The 26,854-nt window shown below is 40.1% G+C and overlaps 1 protein-coding gene across 1 annotated transcript in view; it reads left to right on the forward strand.

Annotated features, from left to right (window-relative positions):
- LOC112105438 overlaps window positions 1-26,854 on the forward strand; it is a 110,203-nt gene that overhangs the window by 76,241 nt on the left and 7,108 nt on the right. Inside the window, exons 14-18 of the mRNA XM_024198235.3 lie at window positions 4,640-4,679; window positions 5,667-5,718; window positions 15,429-15,540; window positions 20,165-20,248; window positions 21,992-22,115. Coding sequence (XP_024054003.1) covers window positions 4,640-4,679; window positions 5,667-5,718; window positions 15,429-15,540; window positions 20,165-20,248; window positions 21,992-22,115 — 412 coding nt within the window. The remainder of the gene's footprint in view (window positions 1-4,639; window positions 4,680-5,666; window positions 5,719-15,428; window positions 15,541-20,164; window positions 20,249-21,991; window positions 22,116-26,854) is intronic.

Below are 26,854 nucleotides of genomic sequence, written 5' to 3' on the forward strand. Positions count from 1 at the left end.
GTGGGGGTTGTTGTCATGCAAGTAGCCAACGCAATCGTTGAGCTACTGCTCTCAAAGGTAGTGACCCTGGGAAACGCGCAGGTCATCATAGATGGCTTCGCCGCGATGGGATTCCCAAACTGCGGTGGGGCTATAGATGGAACTCACATCCCTATCCTGGGACCGAACCACCAGGCCAGCCAGTACATTAACCGAAAGGGCTACTTTTCAATGGTGCTGCAAGCACTGGTGGACCATAGGGGACGTTTTACAAACATCAACGTCGGATGGCCGGGCAAGGTTCATGACGCTCGTGTTTTCAGGAACTCTGGTCTGTTTAGACGGCTGCAGGAAGGTATTTACTTCCCGGACCACAAAATAACTGTTGGGGATGTGGAGATGCCTATAGTCATCCTCGGGGACCCAGCCTACCCGCTAATGCCCTGGCTCATGAAGCCCTATACTGGCGCCCTGGACAGTGAAAAAGAACTCTTCAACTACCGGCTGAGCAAGTGCAGAATGGTGGTGGAGTGTGCTTTTGGCCGTCTCAAGGGGAGATGGAGAAGCTTACTGACTCGCTGTGATCTCAGCGAAACCAATATCCCCATTGTTATTGCAGCTTGCTGTGTGCTCCACAATCTCTGTGAGAGCAAGGGGGAGACCTTTATGGCGGAGTGGGAGGTTGAGGCAAATAGCCTGGCTGCTGATTACGCCCAGCCAGACAGCCGGGCGATTAGAAGAGTCCAGCGGGACGCGCTGTGCATCCGGGAGGCTTTGAAAGCTAGGTTCCTGAGTGAGCAGGGTAACCTGTGACTATTAAGTTTGTGTACAGAGAAGCTGAACCTGCCCCCGTTTCTTTACCAAGTAAATATTCACTATCCTCTCCAGTTACATACCCTGTTCCCCCCCTTCCAACACACATTTAAAAATAAAATCACTTGAATTTTGTTAATGAACACCGTTTTCTTTATTACTGTTTTCTCGTTAAAGTGTTGAACCTGGGACGCGGACTGTGGTGGGGAGCGGGTGTAGTGTACTGATGCAAAGGACACTTCTAAACTCTGTGTGTGGGGGCTATGTGACTTTGTGGCAGGGGGAGGACGGTTACAGATCCCCTGCTGTGTGGCTCTGTGATCCAGGATAAAGACCGCTGCATAAGATCTCTAACTGCCCTCCCCCGCCACAAAGTCACAGAGCCCACCCCACCCCCCACAGAACATGAAAACCACCTCCCAGACTGACCAGGGTAACTAGTGACTGCAATGTGTGTGTGCCCTGCTGCTGAACCTGCCTGCCCCCGCCTCTGTACCCTGGTAAAGGTGACTGTCCTGTCCAATTACCAATCCCCTTCCCCCCCTTCAGACAGACTCTCCTCTAAAAGAACATGATGGAAACAGTAATTAACAGAAACGTATTTTTTATTAGCAACTGCACATGAAACTGGGGAATGAAACTTGGACGGGGGCTTGGGTGAGGCGGGAAGGAAAGGACTTTTCAAATTTTGGGGAATGAGAGCCTTCTGGTGCTTGAGCAGTCTGCAGGGGTGGAGTGAGAGTTTTCTCGGACTCTGCCGCCCCTCCTTCTTTGGACTTTGGGTGAGGGGGGTATGGGACTTGGTGGCGGGGGAGGGCGGTTACAGATATACTGCAGCGGGGCTCTGTCCTCCTGCCTCCGGTCCTGCAGAACATCCACAAGGCGCCGGAGCGTGTCCGTTTGCTCCCTCATTAGTCCAAGCAGCGCTTGAGTTGCCTGCTGGTCTTCCTGCCGCCACATCTCCTCCCGTTCCATGTGTGATTGGTGCATTTGAGACAAGTTCTCCCTCCACTGGGTCTGCTGGGCTGCCTGGGCTTGGGAGCAGCCCATAAGTTCCGAGAACATGTCCTCCCGTGTCCTCTTCTTCCTACGCCTCATCTGCGCTAGCCTCTGGGAGTGTGATGCCAGGCTAGGTCGGGAGACAGTCGCAGCTGTGGGATGGGAAAAAGGGAGTGAATTCCTCAGAAAGATAAATTTTTGGGTGAACAAAGAACATAGTCTTTCTCTGTGAACTAGACCATGCACAGCACCTATCACATGCGCACTCAGGACAAAGTCGAATTTTTGGCCTTCGCATTCAGTGCCTGGGGTCTTGCAGTGCAGATCAGAGAAGCGGGGCAGGACACCGGAATTTGTGTAGCAGGCCGACATGGTAAGCCGTAGACTTGTGGCTGCTTAAAACTTTAATAATAGCACTGGCCTCCTTTCACGTTGAAAGCAATGCCAGTCCCTGCTGCCAGCAATCCGGCAAGCATGAACTCTGCCCCTGTCCCACCCCCTCGCGGCTGTCCCAGGGAAAGATCCCTGTATGCTGCCCCTCTCCCGACTCCACCGCGTGGCTGTAAACCGCCGGTTACAGTTCTGTAAAGGAACAGGCAAGCAGTCCCAATACTAACATTCCCCTACCTAATTCAAAGCAGGTCACCATGAGCGACATCAGGATTTCAGAGACGGAAAAAGAAAGGATGCTTCGGGAAAGCCTGCAAAGACCAGGGCCGTATGCCGCCATACTCTGCAGGGCAATGATCCCGGAGTACTTGCTTGTCTCCTGGCACGGAAATGTTTCCTACTACGGAGGACCCAATAAGGCCACTCTCCCCAGGAACCTGATGCAAAGGCTTTCCAATTACCTCCAGGAGAGCTTCGTGGAGACGTCCATGGAGGATTTCAGCTCTATCCCCGGACATATAGACAGGATTTTACTGTAGCTGCACTGGCAGGGACTAAACAGTAGAGCGCCTAGGGCAAACCAATCATGCTAAACCGGACATTATTAGATTTTTTTTCAGTAGTTGCACTGCCAAGGACTGAAACGTTAAGCGCCTAGGGCAAACTAATCATGAAAAACCCATTGTTATTATTGTTAATATTCCTGTTCTGTTAAAAATAAATGTTTACATGATTAACACTTACTGACTGATCCTTCCCCTGATTCTGTGTCCGGGTTAACATCTGGGGACGGTTGGTAGGGGATCTCTGTAAGGGTGATGAAGAGATACTGGCTGTCGGGGAAATCAGCGTTGTAAGCGCTGTCAACTGCCTCATCCTCCTCATCTCCTTCCTCATCTTCCCCATCCGCTAACATGTCCGAGGAAGCGGCCGTCGACAATATCCCATCCTCAGAGTCCACGGTCAGTGGTGGTGTAGTGGTGGCGGCCACACCTAGGATGGAATGCAGTGCCTCTTAGAAACGGGATGTCTGGGGCTGGGATCCGGAGCGTCCGTTTGCCTCTTTGGTCTTCTGGTAGCCTTGTCTCAGCTCCTTGATTTTCACGCGGCACTGTGTTGCATCCCGGCTGTATCCTCTCTCTGCCATGGCTTTAGAGATCTTCTCGTAGATCTTTGCATTCCGTCTTTTCGATCGCAACTCGGAAAGCACGGACTCATCGCCCCACACAGCGATCAGATCCAAGACTTCCCGATCAGTCCATGCTGGGGCCCTCTTTCTAGTCTGAGATTGCATGGCCATCTCTGCTGGAGAGCTCTGCATCGTTGCCAGTGCTGCTGAGCTCGCCACGATGTCCAAACAGGAAATGAGATTCAAACTGCCCAGACAGGAAAAGGAATTCAAATTTTCCCGGGGCTTTTCCTGTGTGGCTGGTCAGAGCATCCGAGCTCGGACTGCTGTCCAGAGCATCCACAGAGTGGTGCACTGTGGGATAGCTCCCGGAGCTATTAGCGTCGATTTCCATCCACACCTAGCCTAATTCGACATGGCCATTTCGAATTTAGCGCTACTCCCCTCGTTGGGGAGGAGTACAGAAGTCGAATTTAAGAGACCTCAATGTCGAACTAAATAGCTTCATGGTGTGGACGGGTGCATACTTAATTCGATGTAACGGCGCTAAATTCGACATAAACTCCTAGTGTAGACCAGGCCTAAAAGTAATTGTGTGGACATTGGGACATAGATGGAGGCTCAGGCTAGCCACCCAAGCTCGGACCCACCCTACCCCCTGCAACTAATATCTACCCTGCTATATTTAGCATGTTAGCATGAGTTCGGGCTGGGAAGCTTGCTCCCAGCTGCAGTACAGACATACCTTAAGGACTCAACTTATTAATGGTTTACTGATTGATTTCTAGGTAAAAACTAACCAGTAAAGCATTTCCCTTTGGCATATGACTATAATTTACCAATGCTATGTATGCATGATGTCAGTCATTCTAAAAATAAATAGCAAAAGTTATTCACAATTCTATAATCATTTTCATGAAAAGGATAACAATTATTTGCATTAAACAAACTACAGTTTGGTTCAGAATTGTCTGTTTTTTTTAACAAATAGTTTGTTCCTTTTCTATCAAATTTATATATGTTTGGGTTTTGAAAATAAATTCATATATATGATTAGGGACTTTCATGAATGTTTGTAAACCATTTCAGATGTTTTGTGAAAATTGCAATTTCTTTCATCAATTTCATAAAAACATTTTGTTTCGTATGTCTGGTGTAACACACGTTTCAGTCATTATATTTCTAGGGAGTTATTACACACAATCTCCCCAGCATTTTGTAAGAGGAAATCATAGGAAGGGTTCAGGGTGCAGTAATATCTGAATTACAGTGGTTTGGGGAAAAAATCTGTTAAGAAATTAACCTGTTTTATTTCGTTTCCATTTTTAGCACCTGGTCTTACTGCAGTTGTTGGAGGACGTCCAAGAGTGTAAGTTCACTTCTGATCTTCCCTTGTTTTACTGTGTGCATATAGTATCCTTTTTTTAAAAAAAAAAAGTCCAGTTGTGTCTTGTGTTATGTCTACTACTGGTCACAAGATAACAGTCATACTGCAAAATCCTTGTTAAATTAGCAGACTTCTCTATGTGGTTGTTGGTCACACCATATTTACCTAAGGTGAGACTCTATCTAGGGTCTTAGTGGCAACATCTCTACTAGGTGAGCCATAAGGAAAACTGTGCTAACTTTGTTTCAGCTGGAATTGGCTCTTTATACCAGCTAAGAACTGCACTTAGATCATTTATGCTTACAAAACGGTCTCCTTTTGCAATCATAAGTTGAAAGCTATGAAGCAGATTAGCTTTAGAGTAATTGTGAGCATCCCTATAAACTGGTTTTGGATCAGTATTTTTTTCATATTTAAAACTCTGTTGATGACTTAAATCTTTGTTTTAAATGTACAAACTCGCACTTCTGCTCTCACTCATGAGAACAGTTACTTCTAACTGTGAACAGTCACAGTAGAAATGCCTCAGGATGGTCAGGGTACTCTGATTGGGTACTATCTTTAACTACCATAAACTTACTCTGAGCATACATTTGTGTCAGTTTTGCCTAACCACCTGCAAAATACAATACCATATTGGACAGATATTCAGAAGGTACATGAATTTTGATTGGTCATCCTCAGTTTTATAAGCATATTAATGATACCATTTAAAGCTGCCTTGCCCATTTTCCTTCCCTTTTTTATTTCACTTTCTTAATAAGAAATAAGGCATTTCAGTCATTATATTTCTAGGGAGTTACTACGCTTTTCAGATACACCAAAATAGCTCAGAAAAGCATTTTTGATCATGACTTTTAATTCCTATACTGTGGATTTTCAAATGCCAAATGATCTTAAAGATGAATAATCTGACATTTGCATTTGTTTCTATTTATATTCATTATATCTGTTGCTTTGTATGTCCAGGTCTCCAGTTCTGAAACCATTTTTCTTCCTTTATCCCAAAAGAAATGTCAAGGTAAGAGCTACTCCTTAAGGGTGGGATCCTTTTCTCGTTGAAGTTGATGGAAAGATAATATTGATTGCCTGGGAACAGAATCGGGCCTTAAAGCTGCAAAATCTATTAGTGAGCTTTATGAAAAGTATATTTTCCTAGCAGATTGTTGTGCCACAGAAAGTGTTATAGCCATCTATCATAGATTAACTTTAAAATACTTCCTTTCTAGTGATTACTGGAACACTAGATTTCTCCCAATAGGTTTCTAGGACTCCTGTCTTTGCATATACACTTGAATGTAAAGAGAGTTTATGAGAGAGACAATTAAAGATATTACCTCACTCACCTTGTGTGTCTCATATCCTGGGACCAACATGGCTACAACAACACTGCAAACATTATAGTTTATAAATACTACAATATATTAACTTAAATTAGTGGTCTTGTTGTAAAGGCAGTGAACTTGGAATCAGCAGAGCTGTATTCTAATCCTCTGTGACCTTGGGTAAATCTTTTAATCTCCTTGGGTCTGATTCTACTTTTAGTAACACTGGTGCAAGTCAGGAGTGACTGCTGAAATCAATAGAGCTACACTGGTGTAAAACTTGTGTAAGTGAGAGAAGAATCAGGTCCTTTGTGTTTCAGTTCCTCATCTGTAAAAATGGGAATTGTAATTCCCTACCTCATAGGGGCATTGTAAGACTAAAATAATGAATGTGAGAAACTCACTACTGTAGTATCTGAGTGGAGGAGTTCCATAGAAATGTCTATGAATAAAAATCAAACTATGTCCTATAGGTCATGTTTAGTTCACAATAAGAGTTTTCCTCAGCCTGTGGAGTTCATGTTCAGGTGACTGGACAGCATGATCTGTAGAATTACAGCGGGGATGGGCATGTCTACACTAGAGGTGGAGGTAGACATACTTGCACTAACTTCAGTCAAGCTAGCATACTAAAAGTAGCAGTGTACCCATTGCAGTGCAAGCGGTGGGAGAGGCTAGTCGACCAATTACATACTTAGGGTTTCAGACAGGATTGTACTTGGGGTGGCTAGTCAATCCCACCTGTAATGTCACCATGGCTATACTTCTGTTTTTAGTGCTCTAACTCAGAGTTAGCACAAGTATGTCTATACAAGCTGGAAATTACCCCTTTAGCTCATGTGTTGACATACTTGATGTGATGTAGTCCCACATCTTTTTTGTTATGCTTGCACTTCCATGCAGTAGATTTAGGTCTTTGTGAGAGCAGCTCGAACAGGAGATTAGTCTTTTTGTGAATATAGTGTACTTATTTTTCTAAGAAAGTGTGGGTGTCATTGCTCTTCAGATAGGAACTAGCTCCTTTATCCTGTGGAGACTGAAGACCAAACTGCATATACACCCTTCCTCCTACTGATCATTTATTTGACTTGCTCCTTAAATTTTGGCTATTACTTAAATTTCATAATAAGGCATCCTAAGTGAAATTGCAGCTGATACAAAAGCTTCTTGGCCTATCCAATATCATGAGGTAGACCAACATATATTGACCTTTGGTTAGAGTTTAAGCTCCACAGTGATGGTCTTCTAAATGGTGTGAAGATGGGAAAGCTAGAGGAGATGGGCAAAGGCAGGAAATGAAAGAAGTAAAAGCAAACTAGAAATTGTGAAAGACATTACACCTTTAGCAGAACAATTGAATTAATATTTTTACAGGATTTGCCATGGTAAAAATATTTTTCTTTAATAGAAGAAAAATGCCTTTTTCTAAATGGTTACAAGGCAAATCTAACACTGCAAAGATGACAACAAAGTGTCAGGTTCGCTGTCCTGATCCAGGTGTAACTGAGGAGACTGTTATGTGCAAATAATCTGAAAGAATGTAAGCAACTTGAGACAAGGACTGCATCTGTGAGTTTATACAGTGCTTTGCACAATAGGGCCCAGATTCTGATTGGGGTTTTTTTGGGGTATTGCTGCAATGTAAAATTAATAGTAATTAAAATACTGTAAGCAATTTTTGAACTGCAGTAGCAGAAAAAGGAGCAGGCTGTTTATCACATTTGTTCACTATATGAATTATGACTTGATCTGATAAACCATAGTTCAGTAAAATACATGCCTCTACTAGAGATTAAAATTTTAAATGACTGTCAATACAGCCTAAGGCTAGGTCTACACTACAGCGGGGTTCCGACCTAAGATACGCAACTTCAGCTACGTGAATACCGTAGCTGAAGTTGCGTATTTTAGGTCGGCTTACCTGGCGGTGAGGACGGGGGAAAGTCGACCGCTGCCGCGCTGCCGCCGACTCCGCTGCCGCCTCTTGCCGAGGTGGATTTCCGGAGTCGACGGCAGAGCGATCAGGGATCGATTTTACCGCGTCCTCACGAGACGCGGTAAGTCGATCCCCGATAGACCGATTGCTACCCGCCAGATCGGCGGGTAGTGAAGACATAGCCTAAGGTATTTTTTCAAATATCTTGTCGTTGCCAAATCTGATGTACAATAGACCTTAGCCTATTACTGTTTAAATTGATCAGATTAAACCTAAAATAGTTAATTATTTTCCAGGCTTGGTAAAATGCCTATTGAGATTAAATAGTAACCTAATCTAAGTCTACACTTGCCATTTAAAACGGAAAAAGTCCCTTTTTTGCACAAAAACCATGGGAGCGTTTACACTTGCCAATGACTTTTTGCAGTGAAACTCAGAAGTTTCACTGCAAAAAGAAAACCACCTCCACGAGAGGCATACAGCTCTTACCGGTGATGCTTTTGCTGTGATGTGCAAGCGAAAACACGTTCTTCCTGTTTACACAGCTTTTGGCCTCCGGAGGATATCCCACAGTGCCTAGGTGACCACTCTAGCCAGCAGCTCTGCTGCTTTGTTTCCAGGTAAACAGACATCCATCCCTCCCACTGTAAGGCCCGGGAACTTTGAAACTCCCCTTCCTGTTTTCTTGGCAAGTGCTCACTTATCTGGCCAGGTAACAATGCCTGCTCCAGGGAACAAACAATCCCCTGCTTGGAGCAATGCTGAGCTACTGGAGCTGATCAGTGTTTGGGGAGAGGAGTCTGTACAGGGACCCAGGATGCCCCTCGATCATCCCCCCCTTCCCATAAGACCCATCATCAAACTGGAGAGAGCTGCACTGTGGGATAGCTGCCCTAGAGCGCTGCTCTCATCAGTGATGGAAGTGCTGCTAATGTAAACACTCTCTGACACCTGAGGAATTAAGTGAGTACACAAACCAGTGCTTTACTTTCACCGGTTCCCTATCACTGGTGAAACTTACAGTGCAAAAACTCTGCAAGTATAGACATAGCCTAGCAGAGAAGGAAAAGTAACAGCTTTCTACTTCCTCTTCCCTCAAACTGAGCACCTCAAAAACCTTACTCATTCAGCCTCATCTCCTGTACGTTCTCTATTTGATACATTGATAGGCTTAATCAACAATGAAATTGTATGTGACTTACCATCATTAGAGGGTGTCATTACATAAATACAAGTCTTTGATTAAGAATCTGGAGCCATGCATCAACAGTAATAGTCTACATGTAGACTGTAGCGCAGGTATGGGATGGATTAACTGCTTCTATAATGTAGGAGTTCACTTAGGGAGAGTCTGACTCCCATTGAAATAAACATACTTCAGCATTTGCCCTAAAAAGAAAAGTATTACTTAAGGAGATTTTTGAATGTTTTAATGTTGCTACAATGAATTCTCTTGCTTTGTGCTCAGTAAATTAGTTTTTGTTTCCTTTTTTGGTGAAAAATGAGGATTGTTTTCTTGTTTATTTCTTTGTTCATATACAATTGTTCCAACTGAGCAGACAGCATTTATGGCTTTACAGCTGAAAAAGTTACTTAACTTTTGTTAGAAGATGGCCTTATTTGAATACATTCATTTAAAAAAACCCTGAAAGCATTTGTCAACCTAACTTTAAAAAGAACTCGCCAAAATCCCAGCAAAAATATCTAAGGCAAGAATAGTTTTTTCCAGAATATTTTTTTACTTATGATCTCTTCACGTAAGCTTTAGAGATCTTGTTAAAAGTTCACAAATTGTGTATGCTGCTCCAAACTGACTACTGCTTACCAGGCAATACTCTCATGGTCTTCAGACCAACATTAGGAGTTCTTCTGTGACATATTTCAACAAGAGAAATGGATAATGTTAACTGGTGTGCCCTAGCAAACTTTTTTCAGTCTGAACGTGATTGGTCTCCAACTAGACAATGAGTTTTTATGTCACACTTTAAATAGAGCACCAAAACAAGGTTGTCTCAAGTTTCCTGGGAGTTTCCCCTTTTCATGTTCTGTTCATCCAAGGTAAACAACATGAATATTTATATTTCATTTTTGCTTTCATCTCAACATGAAGAAAATCCAGCATCTCTCTCTCAGTGCCAACCTTTCTCCTGACTCTAGTCATACCTGCCTAATGATTCAGGAGAGGAGACTTGTCCCCAGAGAGAAGAAAGAAAAATAGAAGTTACTCTGTCCAAATGACAAAAAAAAATTGATTTCCAGGAAGAAATTGAATACTGTATTATATTGCAGAATATGGAGGAAGTTCAGTACATGGTGGGTACAGAGCTAAAAAGCATAAAGCTAAGTCACCCAATATTGCCCAAATAAAATATTTCCCTTAAAATGGACTTTCCCTGGGACTGAAGGTGAACATACTTTGCAACATGCTTCAACTCTTTTCATCATTCTAGGAGTAAACAAGCCAAGGCTCATCCTGTCAAAAGGTTCCTAAGAACTACAATACTTTTTTAACCCACAAGAAAGATATTGAGTTGCTCCTTGGCGATTGAATTTAGTTCCAGATGCTCTCACCAAAACATCATTTGGATCTCTATATTTAGATTTCTTGTACTGTCTTTCTGTTTAAAGTGGCATTTGTAGTGGCAATCATCTCAGCCTGATACATTTCCAAACTAAAGAGACTATCTGTGGAACCTCAGTACTTCACTTTTAATGCAAAATAGCGCTTCATCCGGATCAGTCTTCATCCCTCAGATAGACACAATTTCCCATCATGCTTAAGAAGTGTAGTTTATCCTTCCTTTTACCCCAAGATCATTCATCCTAATGGAAAAAAAATATAAGCGCTGTCCTAATTTATCTAAAAAGGACTAAAGCCTTCAGAAATTCATTTCAATTCATCTTCTGTCAGCCTGCAGTTAAAACTTTGAAATCCACAATTAAAACTATACATGTTGAAGCTTACAAAACAACAAATGCACATTAGACCAGAATTGTGTCAATAGGTAGAGAAATCCTTTGTATTTTATGAGATCTGCAAAGATAGGTATTTGATCCTCTGTGCACACCTTTCCTAAACATTAAAATTGGATGCACAGGTGCAGATGCTGCTTTTGGAAGTTTTGAACTGCATGCTAAAAGACCTACTTGCTTTTCACTTACATTTATTAAACTTCTTGTAAGTAGTTTAGGTATTAATTTGGTTTCCACTGATAAACACATACATACATACATACACAGAGATTTACTGCTGTTATCATAATAGTGAACTTGGCCATGAATGATGAAAGACTTCCAACAGAACTGAAAGGCAACACATTGCCTAATAAAAGGCATTTCCTTTTATATTGCACAAAAATTAATCTGTGAAACCGACTGCCATAAAATATCATTGAGTGTTAGAGCTTAAGATTCAAAAAGAGGTTTGTTATAATAATGGCCCTACTGGGTCAGACCAAATGTCCATCTAGCCTAGTATACTGTCTTCAGACAGTGGCCAGTGCCAGGTGCCCCACAGGGAATGAAAGAACAGGTAATCATCAAGTGATCCATCCTCTTTCTGCTCATTCCCAGCTTCTGGCAAACAAAGGCTAGGGACACCATTCCTGCTCATCCTGGCTAATCGCCATTGATGGACCTATGCTCCATGAATTTATCTATTTCTTTTTTGAACCCTGTTATGGTCTTGGCCTTCACAATATCCTCTAGCAAGGAGTTCCATAGGTTGACTGTGTGTTGTGTGAAGAAATACTTCCTTTTATTTGTTTTAAACCTGCTGCCTATTAATTTCATTTGGTGACTCCTAGTTGTTGTGTTATGAGAAGTAGTAAACAACACTTCCTTATCTGCGGTCTCTACACCAGTCATGATTTTATAGACCTCAATCATATCTCCCCTTAGCCGCCTCTTTTCCAAACTGGAAAGTTCCAGTCTTATTAATCTCTTCTCATACGGAAGCCGTTCCATACCCCTAATCATTTTTGTTGCCCTTTTCTGAACCTTTTCCAATTCCAGTATATCTTTTTTGAGATGGGGCGACCACATCTGCATACAGTATTCAAGATGTGGGTGTACCATGGATTTATATAGAGGCAACATGATATTTTCTGTTCTCTTATTTATCCCTTTCTTAATTATTCCCAGCATTCTATTCGCTTTTTGACTGCTGCTGCACATTGAGTGGATGTTTTCAGAGAACTATCCACAATGACTCCAAGATCTCTTTCTTGAGTGGTAACAGCTAATTTGGACTGCATCATTTTATATGTATAGTTGGGATTGTGTTTTCCAATGCGCATTACTTTGCCTTTATCAACACTAAATTTCATCTGCCATTTTGTTGCCAAGTCACCCAGTTTTGAGAGATCCTTTTATAGCTCTTCGCAGTCTGCCTGGGTCTTAACTATCTTTAGTAATTTTGTATCATCTGCAAATTTTGGCACCTCACTGTTTACCCCTTTTTCCAGATCATTTATGAATATGTTGAATAGGACTGGTCCCAGAACAGACCCCTGGGGGACACCACTATTTACCTCTCTCCATTCTGAAAACTGACCATTTATTCCTAGCCTTTGTTTCCTATCTTTTAACTAGTTACCAATCCATGAGAGCACCTTCCCTTTTATCCCGTGGCAGCTTACTTTGCATAAGAACCTTTGGTGAGGGACTTTGTCAAAGGCTTTCTGAAAATCTAAGTACACTATACCCACTGGATCCCCTTGGTCCGCATGCTTGTTGACCCCCTCAAGGAATTCTAGTAGATTGGTGAGGCATGATTTCCCTTTACTAAAACCATGTTGCCTCTTCCTCAACAAATTATGTTCATCTGTATGTCTGAAAATATTGTTCTTTATTATAGTTTCAACCAGTTTGCCCGGTACTGAAGTCAGGTTTACAGGCCTGTAATTGCCGGGATCACCTCTGGAGCCCTTTTTAAAAATTGGCATCATGATAGCTATCCTCCAGTCATCTGGTACAGAAGCTGATTTAAATGATAGGTTACAGACTACAGTTAGTAGTTCTGCAATTTCACATTTGAGTTCCTTCAGAACTCTTGGGTGAATACCATTTGGTCCTGGTGACTTATTGCTGTTTAATTTATCAATTTGTTCCAAAACCTCCTCGGATGATACCTCAATCTGGGACAGTTCCTCAGATCTGTCACCTAAAAAGAATGTCTCAGGTTTGGGAATCTCCCTCATATCCTCAGCCGTGAAGACCGATGCAAAGAATTCATTTAGTTTCTGCGCAATGGCCTTATCGTCCTTGAGTGCTCCTTTAGCACCTCAATCGTCCAGTGGCCCCACTGGTTGTTTAGCAGGCTTCCTGCTTCTGATGTATTTAAAAACACATTTGCTATTACTTTTTGAGTCTTTGGCTAAGTGTTCCTCAAATTCTTTTTTGGCCTTCCTAATTGTATTTTTACACTTCATTTGCCAGTGTTTATGCTCCTTTCTATTTTCCTCACTAGGATTTAACTTCCACTTTTTAAAGGATGCCTTTTTGCCTCCCACTGCTTCTTTTACTTTGTTGTTTAGTCCCAGTGGCTCTTTTTTGGTTCTCTTACTATGTTTTTTTAATTTGGGGTTGAGCCTCTATTATGGTGTCTTTTAAAAGTTCCCACACAGCTTGCAGAGATTTCACTTTTGGCACTGTACCCTTTAATTTCTGTTTAACTAACCTCCTCATTTTTGTGTAGTTCCCATTTCTGAAATTAAATGCTACAGTGTTGGGCCACTGTGGTGTTTTTCCTGCCACAGGGATATTAACTTTAATTATATTATGGCTACTATTACCAAGCGGTCCAGCTATATTCACTTCTTGGACCAGATTCTGTGCTCCACTTAGCACTAAATCAAGAAGTGCCTCTCCTCTAGTGGGTTCCAGGACCAGCTACTCCAAGAAGCAGTCATTTAAGGTGTCAAGAAACTTTATCTCTGCATCCTGTCCTGAGGTGACATGTACCCAGTCAATATAGGGATAGTTGAAATCCCCCATTATTATTATTGAGTTTTTTATTTTAATAGCCTCTCTCATCTCCCTGAGCATTTCACAGTCACTATCACTATCCTGGTCAGGTGCTCGGTAATATATCCCTACCGCTATATTCTTATTATTAGAGCATGGAATTTCTATTCAGAAAGATTCTATGGTACAGTTTGATTCATTTACGATTTTTACTTAATTTGATTCTATGCTTTCTTTCACATTTAGTGCCACTCTCCCACCAGCATGACCTGTTCTGTCCTTCCGATATATTTGTACCCTGGTATTACTGTATCCCATTGATTATCCTCATTCCACCAAGTTTGTGATGCCTATTATATCACTACCCTCATTTAATACGAGGCTCTCTAGTTCACCCATTTTATTATTTAGACTTCTAGCATTGGTATATAACCACTTTAAAAACTTGTCACTTTTTAGCTGTAATTGAATGAGTCTTTTTTTCATTTGACTATTTCTGATCAGACCCTGCCTGTATTTTATCATTTTCCATCCTCTCGCCCTCACTAAGACATAGAGATTCTCTATTAATAGATCCTCCCCTAAGGGATGTCCGAACCATGTGCTCCTCCGCACCTGTCGGCTTTCCCCCAGCCCTTAACATTAAAAAGGTCATAGAGCAGTTTTTAAACTAAGTGCCAGCAATCTGGTTCCATTTTGGTTTAGGTGAAGGCCATCCTTCCTGTATAGGCTCCCTCTTCCCCAAAAGTTTTCCCAGTTCCTAATAAATCTAAACCTCTCCTCCCTACCCCATCGTCTCATCCACACATTGAGACTCTGCAGTTCTGCCTGTCTAACTGGCCCTGCTCGTGGAACTGGGAGCATCTCAGAGAATGCTACCATGGAGGTCCTGGACATCAATCTCTTACCTAGCAGCCTAAATTTGACCTCCAGGACCTTTCTCCTATCCTTCCATATGTTATTGGTACCTACATGTATCACGACCACCGGCTCCTCCCCAGCACTACACATAAGTCTATCTAGAAGTCTCGAGAGATCCGCAACCTTCGCACCAGGCAGGCAAGTTACCATGCAGTTCTCCCACATATGAATATGGATAATAAGAACATTCACAGTTACAAAACATATCTACAATTTTAAAGGCTATAAACTTTCAGACTTCAAGGCATAAGCCAACCATTAACTTCATGGGGCTAGGAAGAATATGTCCTTTATAGGTATTGTAATTGTCTGTTATGGCATTTCTTTCCTTTGAAGCATATGGTACTAGCCAGTGTCAGAGATAGGATACCCAACTAGATGGAGCCCTTGTTTGACCTGGTAAGGCAACTTCTATGTTCCTATATTAAAATAAGCCATGCAGTCCATCACTTTTTCCACCATACTTGAAGATGGGGTTTAGGAATAGAGAATTATAAAGCAGAAAGTTTAATAAAATTCACATGCATTGCACTGCATTTCTCTTCATGTAATTTAGTAGTTTAAAAATGGGTATTTTTTCAGATCAACATCTTTTTGAATGGACAGCATGTTGAAACATTTCAGGAAGATCTTACATTTACATCAGATGCAGTTGTTTCACTTGATTCACCAAAGACTGATGATGAGTTAAAAGGTATGTTTGTCTTTAATATCACTGACTTTTCTCTCTAGCTATTATTTATACATTTTACTAGGTATTCATCTTTGTCTCTGTGTAAACCTCAATGTCATGAGAAATACTTGCATAAAGTTTTGATTTGTGTGGCACATAGCACTGTCCACATGTTAGATGCAGGGACCAGAACAAACTTTTTCCAATGGCAACAGAGAGTGGAAAGCACTGCACTGGGAGCACCTCTTGCTTGAAACAGGAGTGTGACACCTACATGTAGTGAGAGAAGGGGGGAGAAAAAGAGAGAGAGGAAACGATGGTGTAGAGCAGGCAAAAAGCCATGTGGCTAACCACTTAGATTGACTCTGTAAGAGTCCCCAGCCTTTGAGTCCCTTTGGGTTTGTCTACGCCAAGACGTGTGATTGCAGCATGGATGTACTTAAGCTACCTTTGATCTAGCTGGCTTGAGTAATAATACAGTGGAGTCAGGCAGTACAGACTTTAGCATAGGCTAGCTACTCGAGCATGAGTCCACTTGAGGGCCCTGTGCTGCTGCAGCTTCATTGCTGTAATCACTTGAGCTAGCTAGATCAAAGCTAGCTCAGGTCTTCAGCTACCTGGGCTTCAGTCACACCTGTTGATTGCAGTGTAGACATACACTTTGTTATACATCTCTGGTCACAGATTACTGAACAAAATACACTCCTGGTTTATCTACCGAGGTCCTCTGTTTCAAAAAGAAGCCAAACGGGATGGAAAACGAAACAAATGTGAATATATATCATTAATTTTCATTTATAATTTGACCTGAGGATAGATATTGGAAAAAGAATGGTTATTTACTTTCCTTTCGTTCTTCCAAACTTCTTGTACTCATAATAATACCTAGCTCTTATATGGCATTTTTCATCTGTAGATCTCAAAGCACTGCTAAGATTACTCTAGTCTGCTTTGTAAATTTAATTACATTTACTAAGTTGAAATATTGTCTACACACAGAAATTTTACCCAGACAATAGTAATGGCAGTAAATCAACAGCATGGTATTCCCAAGATATCCTATGCTCCTTTTGCTTCACTGCTGAGCAGTGTGCATTCTGGGATTTTTCTTGCTGTGCATTGTGGGATGCATAGCCAAAGCCAGGCTAGTTCCGAATTTTTAAATCTGAGGCACAGCTGATGGAGGGGGGCCTGGCTAGCTTGGTATGCAAATTGAAGGAAATATTTACAACTATCGAAATGACTAACTCCTACCAACAACATATCTTTCCCTGTCCAGAAAACTAGGAAATTCAATGGCAACAAACTGCTGAAGCAAAACTACCTCTGCGTTGTGATCCGTCATGCCCTTGCAGAACACTGAATTGAGCAACTTCTGAAAACCAGGAAATACAGCATTATTTACTAATGTAACCGTAACTCTGCCCTCTTTCAACAACCCTGTTAACACTCACACCTTTACTTTGCCAGTCCCACAATTGTTGAAATGTACAAGCTCTTCATCTCCTCTTACAACCCATTCTCTCACCCACAGAATTCCATTTACCACTACGGAAAGATAATAAGGAACAAAAAAATGCTCACGCCACCTTTCTTCTGGAAAGAGTAGCGAGAGTTCTCTGGCTGAGCTGTAGAGCCAGATCAGGCTGGTGTAAGCAGAAGGCAGGAAGGCAGTCAGGGAATCTCCAGCAAACTTCCCCAGGCCACAGAGCCATGACCAGAAGGGACAGCCAGAGAGGGCTGAAGGTTGGGGAATGATGGAGAGGTGAACTAGCTGATGTCTCCAGGAGAAAGCTAGAACCAGACCTGAGAATTAAACAAGGACGAGAAGCACCCCAGCTAGAGAGGCTAGGGTTAGGGATGGTGAGAGATGCCAAAGCCATACTTGAGAGGTGAGACAGTAAGAGATACCAGACCCATACCTGAGAGTCTATGCAGGGTGAGAGATGCTGGAGCTGTACTGGAGAGCTGGAAAGTGATGAGAGACACCAGACACCTACTGGATGTGTCAATGGACTATTGGGACTTGAAAGACTTAATTTACTCTTTGGACTGTGCTAGGGAATTCTGAATTATGGTTGTGGGAATTTTGTAATAAATTACCCCACAGAGCTAGTTATACTCGAAAAGCTTGCGTGGAATTACTGCGGATTCAGGAAGAAAGGAGAAACTGAGGCAGGCTTATCTGTTGTACTGCAGCTTGCCACAGGAGAAATGTGGGCAGGCAATTGGCCCCTGGGAAGAGGGATACTCAGAGTGCCTGGAATTTGGAAAGGGCCACTATGAGGCCACCCCATGTCAGACAAACATGGAGTTCACAGGAAACCAATTCCTATGTTCCTGTCAAACTTAGCTAATCAGATTCTTTGAGGGAGTGCCAAAGAAATTCAAGGAGGGCAAAGCAGTGGCTGAGCCTGACCTATCTTTCATCAAGACAAAACTTTCCATAAAAATAAATATATTTAGAGAATTTGAGGTTCAGAGCTAAAACTGATGGGAGCGTATGGTACTGAAAGTCATAGTGATGGGCTGCTAGTTATCCTGAAAGTAGCAATTAGCTGGAAATTGAAGGCTTTTCATACACTATTTATTGACAAAATTGCCCACTGCATTTTAATAACATATAATAGATCTGAATATCCCTTTCAGGTCAGTCCAGGATTGTCATTATTTCAGGTCTGCCCACCAGAGAAATGTGAGATGTTCTATCAGGCTCTTGAGCTCTATGTTGTCAGATAGTGTCAACCTCTAGATTTCATGTTAGAATTGTTTTTCGTAAGGTATATAATTCTTCGTAACAGTTTAAAGGAAAATACCAACGTACAGATCTGCCAAGATGTTTGATGTATCTTGGGTACCAGGTCTAAGTCAGCTGATGCAGTATTCTCAAAACTGGCAAACATGTTCTGTGGTATTGGAGCAGGTATAGAACGGTTGATTCTGAGGAGCACACCACCGGGGATGACTGTGCCTGATTAAAGATGGCAGGATTGAAAGTCAGTTGAAATCTAGAGATCAGTGTTTAATTGCCATTTGTGCCTTCAAAAATATCTTCCTCTATTTACAATCTTATCCTTTGAAATAGATGCTTTTTAATATGTGGTTATTTATAACTAACATAGAACCAAATTATACCCTTGGAACTCTCATTTAAATCAGGTGCAAATGCTAGTCTGGGGGCAGAATTTAATCTATAGCTGGGGGTTCCAGGGAGAGTTAAATTAAGATTAGGAAATGGCAACTTGGTCTAATTAGGAAACAAGAAGCTATTGCCCTGTTTAATAAGTGCTGGCAGTCTATTATGTCCCCAATCTGTCAAGGAAATTGTTAATGCTAAATGCTAATGAAACTCATTGCTATCAAATGCCATCTCAGCATCAGGGAGAGATCAGGTCTCCTGAGATATTTGACATCAACAGTTAAATTCTAAATCCTGCAATGTTTATTCAAAACTCACATTGACTTCTCAAAAATGAACTCCAGTGTCAGTTTTCTCTGAGTAAGAACTGTAAGATTTGGCCCTTAATGCATAAAAGTGGCTCAAGGTTTACTTACTTCTGAGGAGTTAAACTGTTGTCATTATGTATGAGACTTAGACCAATAGAGCAGATTCTGAAGGGAATAACTTTAGCTGCATTTTTTCTGTCAGCATTTAGCAAGGAGATGAGAAGTATTTTTCTTATGTTGCTTGGTTATCTTGAGTGTGAGGGACTGTTCGTTGTCTTTAAATTAGTAGATAAGGGAAATATGTGAAAATGGATTTAAGCAATGCTGCTTGCTGTGGCTCTAGGTGGGTGGAAAGGGAATTCACAATTTGCTCTAGCTTCAGAGAGAATGCTGCTTTGGTAGTTTTTCTGAGAAGTTTATGAAATAAAAAACAACTTACTGATTATTAGCCAAATTAATATATCCTTCATCTATTTATCAATGGAAACACCAGAACACTTTCTAGTTCTGCTTTGTTTAAAGGGACGTTGTCAAAGACTTGATTCATGTAAAATACTGTTTGATGGAAAGAGCAATACTGCAGTTACCATACATGTAACAAATAAGTTTAAAAACTGTGATATTTTAATTTTTAAAGGAGCACTACATTTAGTTTTCTTTACCAACTATGAAATAGGTACAAATGACTACAAGTGGGATGACTCATGGGGTTGCAGATTCAGCCAAAACAACCAGAGAGGTGCATTGCCCCACAAAAAAGTTTATTCAAAAAGAGTGAAGTTTGAAAGTGTGTTTTAATGGAGTTCAGGTAACCCATCTTCCCCACCCCCAAATGTTACACCTTTAGGAAACTTCAACGTGAAAAAACTTAAAATGTTAGAAAGTCTAGAAATGAACATTTAAGATGGTCAATAATTTTCCCATATCCATTAATCCTCTCAATCATTCACTTTTACTCCAACTAACTTGCACTTTTTCTCCAAGGAATAAATTTCCAATAGACTATAATACTAAAACATACAATATTATTCACTTAAAAAATCCTTATTTCCTACACAATTAAAAGTACAACCTTTATAACTTGATCTTAGTGGAACTACTAGAGAAGTACACAAAACACAAACTTCAAAGACACCTATTCCATCAAAATGTACAATTTATTTATTTATTTTATAATTTATTTTGTATTTTTACACAGATCTGCCATGTGGTCCACATACATATTGTTTAGAAGATCTTGCTTATACTAGAAGTGGAGACAAAGGCAACTCTGCAAATATAGGTATTTTTCTATTCTAATATTGTAATGTAGGGAAGATTTTCAAAGGCACAAATGGCAACTTAGATGCCTAATTCTTATTGACTTTCAGTAATAGGTGCTGAACTGTCATTTGTGCCTTTGAAAACCTCCCCCGTAATCTGATTCCTTCCTTATTAGCTGGATGCTGAAAAGGAAATCTACCCTGTAACATCAGTACAAGTGCTCTCTTAATGAAATATGTTTGTTTCTCTGTAATTTATTTTAAATATCCATGAGAGTGTGTTAGCTGTTTAGTTAATTGACATTTATCCAATATGTGTTTAAATATAAAGTACATATACAATATCTGTATATTGTATTGCATACAATACCTCTCTCTCTCTCTCTCTCACGCGCACACACACACACACACACACACACAGACCCTTTGTTAAAAGAATGTTGTTGTTGCAAAGTTAAGAACTCAAAAGCTAGGAAATGCCAGAATTAAAGTTGTCTGTGCAACCTTATTTCGATTTTCTTGTGCATATGCACTTAAATTATTAATTACATGATCACATACTGTTTTTTCTCCATGTAAATCATATAACATGTGTGTGAGTGTGTATGTATATATGTAGATATATAAATTTAAAAAAATAGTGTTTGGAAATTTAAAATCTCTATTTACATGTAAGTAATTGTTTTAATTACATGTTGACACCAAGAAGTGTTGTATGCCTGTGCTGCAAACTCATTATATTGATTAGATGCCTTTTACATTTAAAAAAAAAATGTCTTCTGTTCCTTACTTCTGCAAGCATCAAATGGCTCTCTTACTTGTTGGAAGATGAGTGTGTGATGTTCAAAGCTCATTATGAATTAAAGGTGCGTTTGGGATTTGATTTGCTAACAGGTGTCACGCTATGACTGATAAAGTAGATTTATTAATTTATTTGTAAAGAGACCAACATTCTTCTCCCTGTGTGTACAATTGTTTCCTGTTCAATAGTGATGGAATTTGATGATTTCTGTTGTATAACATCACACAGTGGCTTCATAGCATTGCGAAACAATGAATGAAAGACAGAATTCATGGACTTTCTTGAAATATTCAGAGACAATATTTCTTCAATGAAATTTAAAATAACAGTCCTTGTTCTACAGAGCTAAAGTAACATCAAGGTCTGCAAATCCCAAGGTCAGTCTAGGCAACCGAATTAGTATGAGACGCTAACATTCTGCTTGACTGACCCACTGGAGACACTCAGCTTCACTGTAGAGTTAAACCAGCTTTTTGGGAATCTGCTATACCTTAAGAACAATGGAGCTATGTCCGCCCCGATAACAGATCTCATACATGGAGAGGGCAAATCCATAGATACGTCTTCTACCTCCATGACTGATCCTACCATGCTCTGAGGGCTAATCATAATTCATTCTCCAAACTTCACGAGTTTCCCTCCTGGGGAAAGAACCACACTCCCTTTACCTGCCCTTTGTCCTTTATCCTTCCTGAATTGGCAAGGACTGTCCTCAACCAGAAAAAAAGTTGCAATAGCAACACACAGCTTGGCAGCATTCCTACATGTCATGCACCTAGTTAGACCTCCATTCCACTGCAGAGCATTAATCTGTTGTTCTAGCTATTTTTGTGTAGCTGTTGATTAACAAGGACCCATATGCACAGTTTCAAATGACAGGTGATCTTAGTCAGTTTTGAAAAATAAAAATATAACGTGATTAAATTGGTTGTATTCTAACTAACTGTGTCACATGTTACAGGTGTGATAGCACGACATCCCCTCTATTATCCATACCTAAAGAAAACTTTAACTGCTCAGGCTCTGGAGGATTATTTCCAGCATCTTTTAGAGAGAGAACAACCTGAAGAGAAGTTAGTCACAAGGTATGTATCTTTCTGACTTGTCCACATTAGCACATCCAGGCATTGTGGAAGGAGAGAAATAATTTTCAGTTGTTTTAATGTAAAGATGCATAAATTCAGGTTTGCAATCTTTTATTTTTATGCATACATCATTTGCATGGCATAATTAAATGTACAGGCTGGGCACTCTCCACCTTAAAAAACTCCAGTATAGAGCTGGATAGAGAATGGTAATTCCATTTGTGAATTTGATTTTGTTCCAATTGAAACCAAAACCCAAAAATGTCTGCATTCGCTGCAGAACAGAAATCTGGAAAAGTTTTGTGTCAGAAACACCAAAATAACATTTAGTTTCCAAGGCTTCCAGAGTTGTCCAGAGCCCCAGCAGCCTGCCGGGCCAGGGGATGGGACCTTGCAAGCCCTGGGTTTGGGACAGTCCACGTAGCAGGCTGACCTGGAGCTTGGCAGTCCATCTCATGGACTGCCCTGGAACTGGGGATCCTGAGAGCCCTGGGGACCTGTTAGTGCTGGGACCCGGGACTTCCAGGCTTTCAGCCTACCAAACAAGTTACTGGGGAGCCAGGCAGACGAGCTGGCAGGAAACCAGGTAGCCTTTGAAGCCTAATGGAACCTTGCATGGTTTGCATTGGAATGTCTAAATGAAACCTGGAGATTCCAATTAATTTGCGATTAAAAAAAAAAAAAAAGTTGTTGACATTTTTTTCAACCAGCTCTGCTCCAGTATAAACGGTCACACTCTGGCAAAAGACTACATACTTGAATTTGGCATTTAAAGGAAAGAGCACAGATTGGTTCCTTTCCTGGATTAAAAAATAAACTGAACACTTTATATGGCTTTCATCCACAATAGGGCATCCTCTGCCAGAGAGTAGGGTACATTGCAGTGGTGGTTTTCCTGCTTTCTATCAGGCCCCCATGTGTTTGATGGTTGAAGAATTTGTCATAACATCAACCCATTGCCTCAGAACTGTATTCTAGAATCTAAGCTAAGAAAGTAAAATGTTAACCCTTATGATGGTGAAGAAGCCATATTATCCCATATTGTGGGGCCTCTAACATGTCAGTCTGCAATAACTGTCTTAGGAATCCATTTCTATATAAGGGGGTGGTTCTATAGCCATCTGCAAAGACTACAGTCCTCAAAATAATTATATATTTCTATCTGTCTAAGTTCCACCAAGGGCCTTTCTAGTTCCTGGAGCAGCTCAGGATTGGGAGGAGGTTTAAAGTCCACCTTAGTGACACCCCCACTCACCCTCGTGCCAGGCTGTGAGTTCTGTACTGTTCATTAGAGAGACAGCACAGAATCTCACCTGCTATTTATTAAGTGCTACCAAATGAATTTACTGATAAACGTTTTGTGTTAATTTTAAAAATGGTTTCATAACTCAGCAGAGGGAAACAAAAATGAGAAAATGCTACACATTTAATCTGCTACAAGAATTGCTCATACATCAAACAACTCTCACTGGCATTGTCCTTTCTGCTTAGTTAATAGAGGTTTGCTTGTTTCTTAGTGCTGTTTATGTTCACAGACAGAGGCTAAAGTTTCCCTCTGTTCTGGATAGCAACCGTTTATTTTGATTAATTAGATCATCTCTGGTTTGGGCTTCTTTTAATGATGTGATAATGGGACTCTGTGAGTAGCGTGAAAAGCTACTGGGGAAAATAATGGATCCTTTTATAGAGTGTTTTTTAAGATTATAAGGATTATGCTCACATGTTTCAGATCTGAAAGTTTCTTTTTAGACTACACATTTTTATGAACGTGAAAACTAGATATAAACCAAGCACTCTTGCTGTTTAAACCAACAGTGTTGGAAATATGGAAATGTGAATGACTTTTTGAAAATTATAATTTGAAAACCAAAATATTTTTGTACTTTTTTTTTAAAAAAAATGTTCTAGCCACAGCTCTACTTCATTGCAGATCAGAGGTTAACAGCATTTTGCATTTCATGGCATTTCTTTAAGGCTGGTAAAATAAATAGGCATGCAGCCTGGAAGGGAAATTATTTTTGTTAGATTATACCTGTAATTGCACACATTCTGAAGCTTTCAGGGTTTTGGGTAACATATAACACAAAGGTATTATTTCTAGCAATATGGGGAATTTGCTTTTTTCCTTATAAAGCAAATTTGTCTTGAATTAATTGTACTTTTTGCCTTCTCTATGTGATATGCAACCTCAAAATGGAATAGTCAGACAAATTTGGATATACTTCCTGACAGCAAGGAAGATATAACATTCACACACAGAAACTAGCTCTAACTCTAGAAAAGGATGCCAGTCTCTGGAACTCTGCAAAAAGACAGGTCTGAGCAATGCTGCTGTTGAAAGCAGTGTGAATTTGTTAGCAAGGCACTGTAGTACATATAGAATCATAGAACTTAGAGATGTAAAAGATTTGCTAGTCACTTTACGCACCCCCCCACCCCTGCCTGCCAATGGAGGGTTATTTGTGAATCACTACATTTTTCAGTGCTTTATACACAACACAATGCACATTCATATTCATATTTATTTAAAGAAAGATATTAGAAATACAGCATAAAACTGTAGAAATAAACTTTGTTTTCCTCTCTTCAAAAGGAAATAATAAATTATTTCTCAAACTAATGAAATCCTTCTCTTTTGTCTTAATTAGCTCATTATATACCCTCTTACACTATTAATCAGATACATTCTGTGAGCCTCTTGTCAGCACTTCAGCTGCACCTAGCTTTTATCACTTTTAATTCTGCATGCTTCTAATTGTACATATATCCATAGTAAAGGAAAATATCAGAAACATACACGCAAACTGTTCTATTCAGAATTATGGCTCAATTTAGGAAACAAGATTAAAAATATTTACAGTTCTGAGGTCTCTACTTTCCTGAATGAGTGAGAGTAACAAAGTTGCTCTGTGAGCATTTTCTGGTTTCTTTCTCTCTCTTTGGGCCAGGGTTATTTTCTTTCCCGGTGGATAAGGGTTCCCATGTTCAAAAAGATAATACTTGTCAGATGTATGTTTACTAGACATTACCAGTCATTTTACATAAAATTAAGCAATGAGAAAACTATACTTATTTACATACTGAGACTCAAAATCCTCTGTAATTTCTATCCATATATTTAATGCACAATAATCAACCTCCTATATTATTCCACCACACACCTATTACACAAACATCACTTCTCTGAAACCTATCATTTCACCTCCAGCTCACTCTTAACTAGGAAGAGTGCTCTCTTTCTCTTGATGTATAAATTCACTAAGCAAAAATACATGCAAAGTATAATGTGGCCAAAGTTATCTGGGAACTCACGGAAAAGTCTTATCTCTAATGAAATACCGAGGCACTGCACTTTAGAGGAAGTAATTAAGGAGGCACCCTGTTGTGCCTAGTTATGGGAGTTCAGTTAGAACAGTGAATTTTCTTTATTTTATTAGTTTCTGTCACAATCTTAATGTTCTTTGATGTGTTTTTATTTGTTTTTTGGAGGGTTTCTGCTGTTTCAAAGCAGATTTTAAAAATACTGAGTGAATTGTACAAATATATAATCTTTTCTTAGGCTTGTTTTAGATTTTACACAATTACAGTATATATCAATGCTAGGTAAATACACTGGGTAACGTATTTTTGTTGATGTAGTATAACTGCATGTGCATTGTAATCCATCATTACAGACTTTTTGTGTTTGAAGCATGTTCACATTTAAACCTCCACAAATGTACCCATAATATTTCCAGGTGCTTTTGTTTGTGCATCTGAATAGAGTAGTTGCAATTTTATGTACTGATTTGCAGAATCATAGTGTGGTTATCTCATAGTATCTCAATAACTGATAGCGTGTGAATTCCTGGTGGGATGAAAGCCATTCTTAGCCAAAGAAAGATCAAGGATTTGATTAATTACTGTACACATGCAAATATTGTGTTTTGTATGCACAAACACATGGACCCGCAGATATTGAAAATACTGCCTTCCATAGAGTTTCTGTAATTCTCATGGTAGCTAGAAATGTTGTCATAAAAAATTATTGCAAAGCCCTTGAAGTAAATAAGCCATTAACTGCTCTTCTAAGTGAATATCTATTATCCTAAGCAAAATTGTTTTACCTTATCAAAGTTCACAAATCCAAAGAATTGCGGAAGAATTAATCTACATTTTTAATTCAATAAAATGCCCTACATTCTAACTGGTTCTGGATGTCTGATTTGCAGAATCATAGTATGGTTATTTCTCAGTAACTGATAGCATATGAATTCCTGATTGGCTAAAAGCCATTCTTAGCCAAAGAAATATCAGAGATTTGAGTAATTACTGTAGAGATACTTTTCAGTAACAAGACTATGAAATATTCAAATCGTTCTACTCTGAACACTATAATCCCTCTGTTTGAATTGGCTCCTGCACTAAAACTTTGCAATTTGCCCATCAAACTTAGGCTACAGTTGTTACCTAGTTAACAGAAAACAACCTTAGTTTATTAATGTTGGGACATGATATAATCAAAAGACTTGTACAGCTTAATCAGAAAAGACCAACCAAGTTCATATCCTACCTTATTACTATTAAGGTGGAGTTTTAGTTTTTTTTCCCTTCTGATTTGTGTGCTTGAATCAAAATGGGGGCATCATCACAGTCCTTAAAAAATTACTTTGGATCTTCAATTTCTAAATGCTGCCTTTCACTAGAAATTAATCTAAATCTACTGTAAAACAAACATAATTCTAAATCTTACCTTTAAA

This window comes from Terrapene carolina, unplaced genomic scaffold (genome assembly GCF_002925995.2).
Source record: "Terrapene carolina triunguis isolate 2854851 unplaced genomic scaffold, T_m_triunguis-2.0 Scaffold66, whole genome shotgun sequence".
NCBI classification, from domain to species: domain Eukaryota; kingdom Metazoa; phylum Chordata; order Testudines; family Emydidae; genus Terrapene; species Terrapene triunguis.